This window comes from Aplysia californica, unplaced genomic scaffold (assembly GCF_000002075.1).
Source record: "Aplysia californica isolate F4 #8 unplaced genomic scaffold, AplCal3.0 scaffold01740, whole genome shotgun sequence".
Taxonomy (NCBI): Eukaryota; Metazoa; Mollusca; class Gastropoda; order Aplysiida; family Aplysiidae; genus Aplysia; species Aplysia californica.
In genome coordinates this window covers 21,643-24,859 of record NW_004799010.1, presented here as the reverse complement: position 1 = coordinate 24,859, position 3,217 = coordinate 21,643, and the positions used below count along the sequence as shown (strand labels likewise).

The 3,217-nt window shown below is 42.2% G+C and overlaps 1 protein-coding gene across 1 annotated transcript; it reads right to left on the bottom strand.

Annotated features, from left to right (window-relative positions):
* Positions 1-11: 11 nt before the first annotated feature.
* On the bottom strand, positions 12-2,157 carry LOC106013988 (innexin unc-9; the record flags this gene model as incomplete). Its single annotated transcript, XM_013090962.2, is given in 2 exon segments — positions 12-326; positions 2,065-2,157. Coding segments are annotated over 2 exon segments (252 nt in total), but the record flags the coding sequence as incomplete, so codon positions are not given.
* Between the last annotated feature and the right edge of the window lie 1,060 nt (positions 2,158-3,217).

The following is a 3,217-nucleotide window of genomic DNA, read 5'->3' as shown; positions in this document are numbered from 1 at the left end:
GGGGAGGAAAGAGAGAGCGAGAGGCAAAGACGGACAAAACAGACAGAACAGACAGATCAATGATTACTGCTGCTAGACAAACAGGAGATCACACTGCATGACGTCACTCAGCCAATCGACACCTCCAGAAAATAGAACACTGACGTCACCACGTACCACCGTTACCGCTAGATGTACATGACGTCACCCTGGCCGGCCCAGGCCTTGGGGGGAAGAGGTTTGCTTTTGTACATCTTCCACAGCTCCGAGATGAGGTCTCCCATCACCACAGAGTTGGAGTTCTTCAGGACAACATGCAGCACAAACGTCCCATCACGGCGTAGGTACTGGGGAAACGGGTCTGTTTGTTTATTTGTTTGTTTGTTTGTTTGTTTGCTACTCAGTACAACGACGCAGTGGCGTCGGCAGCCTAGTGGTTAGGCTGCCGGACTCGAAGTCGTGAGATTGCAATTTTACACGAATTTCCCATAATTTGGCTCGGTCCCTTCGAAGATTGGCGTTAAAATGTTGAGGTCCTGCCTCTTATTAATATTACTTAAACAACCTAATAGTGTTGAGGTCCCGCCTCTTAAATAACCTATTAGTGTTGATTGGGGCGTTAAACTTGTACCATTTCACCATTTTTCCCACAACGACGTAGGTGATTGGACGATGCATGCATTTATGTGAATGAACGACTTTTATTTGAAATAACCATACTTGGTACTGTGGACAGGGGCTCGCCTATTTGATTTAAATGACACTTGTTTGGACAAACGATATTATCAATTTTTGTTAATTCACTATTCTTTTTGGATTAACGTGTTTTTATTTTAAGTCGCGATGATTGAAGTAACGACATTTGTTAAAATCAATTTAAGTAATGATGTTTGAAGTAATGAGGTAAAGATGTTTGAAGAAAAGATGTCTGTTTGAAGTAACGATGTCTGTGAAGTAACGATGTTTGTTTGAGAAACGACATTTGTTTGAATTAATGACCTTTTGTGTGAAATACATTCGTTAGAGGTAACGACTCTTGTTGGAACTAACGACTTTTATTTACATAAACGACATTTGAACGACCAAACAATGCTTACGCAAATCAATGAGCTCCATTTGAATCAACAACATTTGCTTGAATAAAAGACATCTGTTCGAAATAACTTCGATATCGTGAAGGCTTGCATCAATTTAGGCAGACGTGGAAGAAAAAAATCTCTCTCTGTTTGAGTATTAAGAAACACGTCGACTCATTAACAAAAGACAGACAGATAGAAACAAAAGAGGGACCAAAAAAAAGTAAGACGTACCAGAATCCCTCATAAACTGCCCACATGTACCACAATCAGTTTGAAAATTTTACATACACAATATATTCAGTATTGCCCCAAAATATAAAAGACGAGTTAATGTTTGAGAAAAAGACGGCAAGTCTCTGTAAAGATTCTTCGACTTCTTTCTCTCCCCCCCCCACCTCTTTCTCTCTCTTTATCTGTCTCTCTCCTTTTCTCTCACTCATTCTGTTCCCTTATATTATTCTCTCTCCTCTGTGTATATCGAATGGCATAAATGTCTGCGAACCTGTGAACATAACATTATGATTATATGACACTATGAGAAAAACAATTTCAGAGAGGGGTGGGGACAGGGACGAGATGGGGATGCAGACAGAGTGTGCGCAAGAAGGAAGTACATGTGTATACGAGTCAGAAGTGGTATTAAAAAAAAATTCCAGACAGCTAATCTAGTAAGAGGAAAGCATAGCCCTTTTTGTTTCAAATGCACTTGACTTTGTGCTAAGATCAGGAGTCGCCGTGAGGGTCAAAGTGGGGTTGCAATTTGTCTTAAAAGAACAGCAAATGAAAGGCTGGGTTCCTCGTGATGTGCAAAGGCAGGGTTTATTCTTGGCATTTTAAAAAAATTTGAATTTTTTTCCTTTCCTTTCAGAAAGAGGGAGCAGGGGGTGTAACTTTATTCTTACGTAATTTCTCCGAGCCTGAACTAATATGCTTGGCGCTCATATGACCTTATGCAGTTGCGACCGCCGTAAAACCTCTACTTAAAAAAAAAAGAACTAATACGTACCTGGGTCCCAAACTTGACGGCCATCATCCGGTCGTAGTCGGTGATGAGCTCGCCACGGGCGGTGAGGAACTTGTTGATATCCACGTAGTTGGCCTTCAGAGAGGAGAGGGAAAGCCATCATGTTTTGTTTTTATTTGGTTTTTTTAATATATGTATATTTTTTAAAATTTCATTTCTTACCCCTGCAGGACCATATATGCCATATTTAGCACATCAACTTAAAACAATGATGTTTGAAAATAGTTCGCCTTGATGGGCCATAATTCAGTTCTCTCCAATCGACCAAGTACAGTCAAAATCATCCAAGACGGCCACCAATTATCGAAGAGAAAAGCCGATATTTTAGACAGATAAACGTCTTGGACAGTGTCATAATATGGAAAGGAGAAAGTGAGAAGTGGTCGTTTGTGCAGGTGGTTGTTAGAGCAGGTTCAACTACACTTTGCTTTCCGAACGATTCTATCTGTATCCAATGCCAGCGGTAGGATGTGTTTCCCTGAACCACTTTTTTTAAAATATGGGCTTTTTTAAAATGTAGATTTTTAACCCCCACCCGACCCCCAACATCAACACCGTTTAGAGCATTTAATTTAATAGGCGGGCTTCGAACCGGTCTGTCAGGGCCAACCCGGGCTGAGAGTGATACAATATCCCAACAGAAAGGCTGAGATACTCGATAAAGATTCTCCCCACTTGGAAATCGAACTCGGGTCTGGGGGTTCTCGTGGCCTAGAGGTTAAGGTGTGGCCTCTCATTCAAAGGTCCCGGGTTCGAATCCGGGTAGCGACCGAAACATTTTCTACTCTAAAATTGTCTCCTTTCATCTCCTTTCCTGCTCTTTAGCAATGTTCCGTCGTCGTCTGCTTTCGTCTCCACTTTCTGCCCTCACCCCTCACCTCCTTTGCCCCCTTCTCTGGGCTCCTGACTCTTTCTACAGTCTTTCTACTGCTACTCCTTGGCTCCTTCTTTCAGCCACACCCCTGATCTTCTAGTAGAAAAGACCTACATCTAGCCTTCTCGGACAAGGGCGAAAAATCAGGGAGGGCCTGTGTGCAAGTTGCGCACGTTAAAGATCTCTTGGTGGTCTAAAATCGATAAGAGTAGGCTTCGGCCGCCACCCGGGCAAAATTCAAAATTTCCTACTAACTGAAAA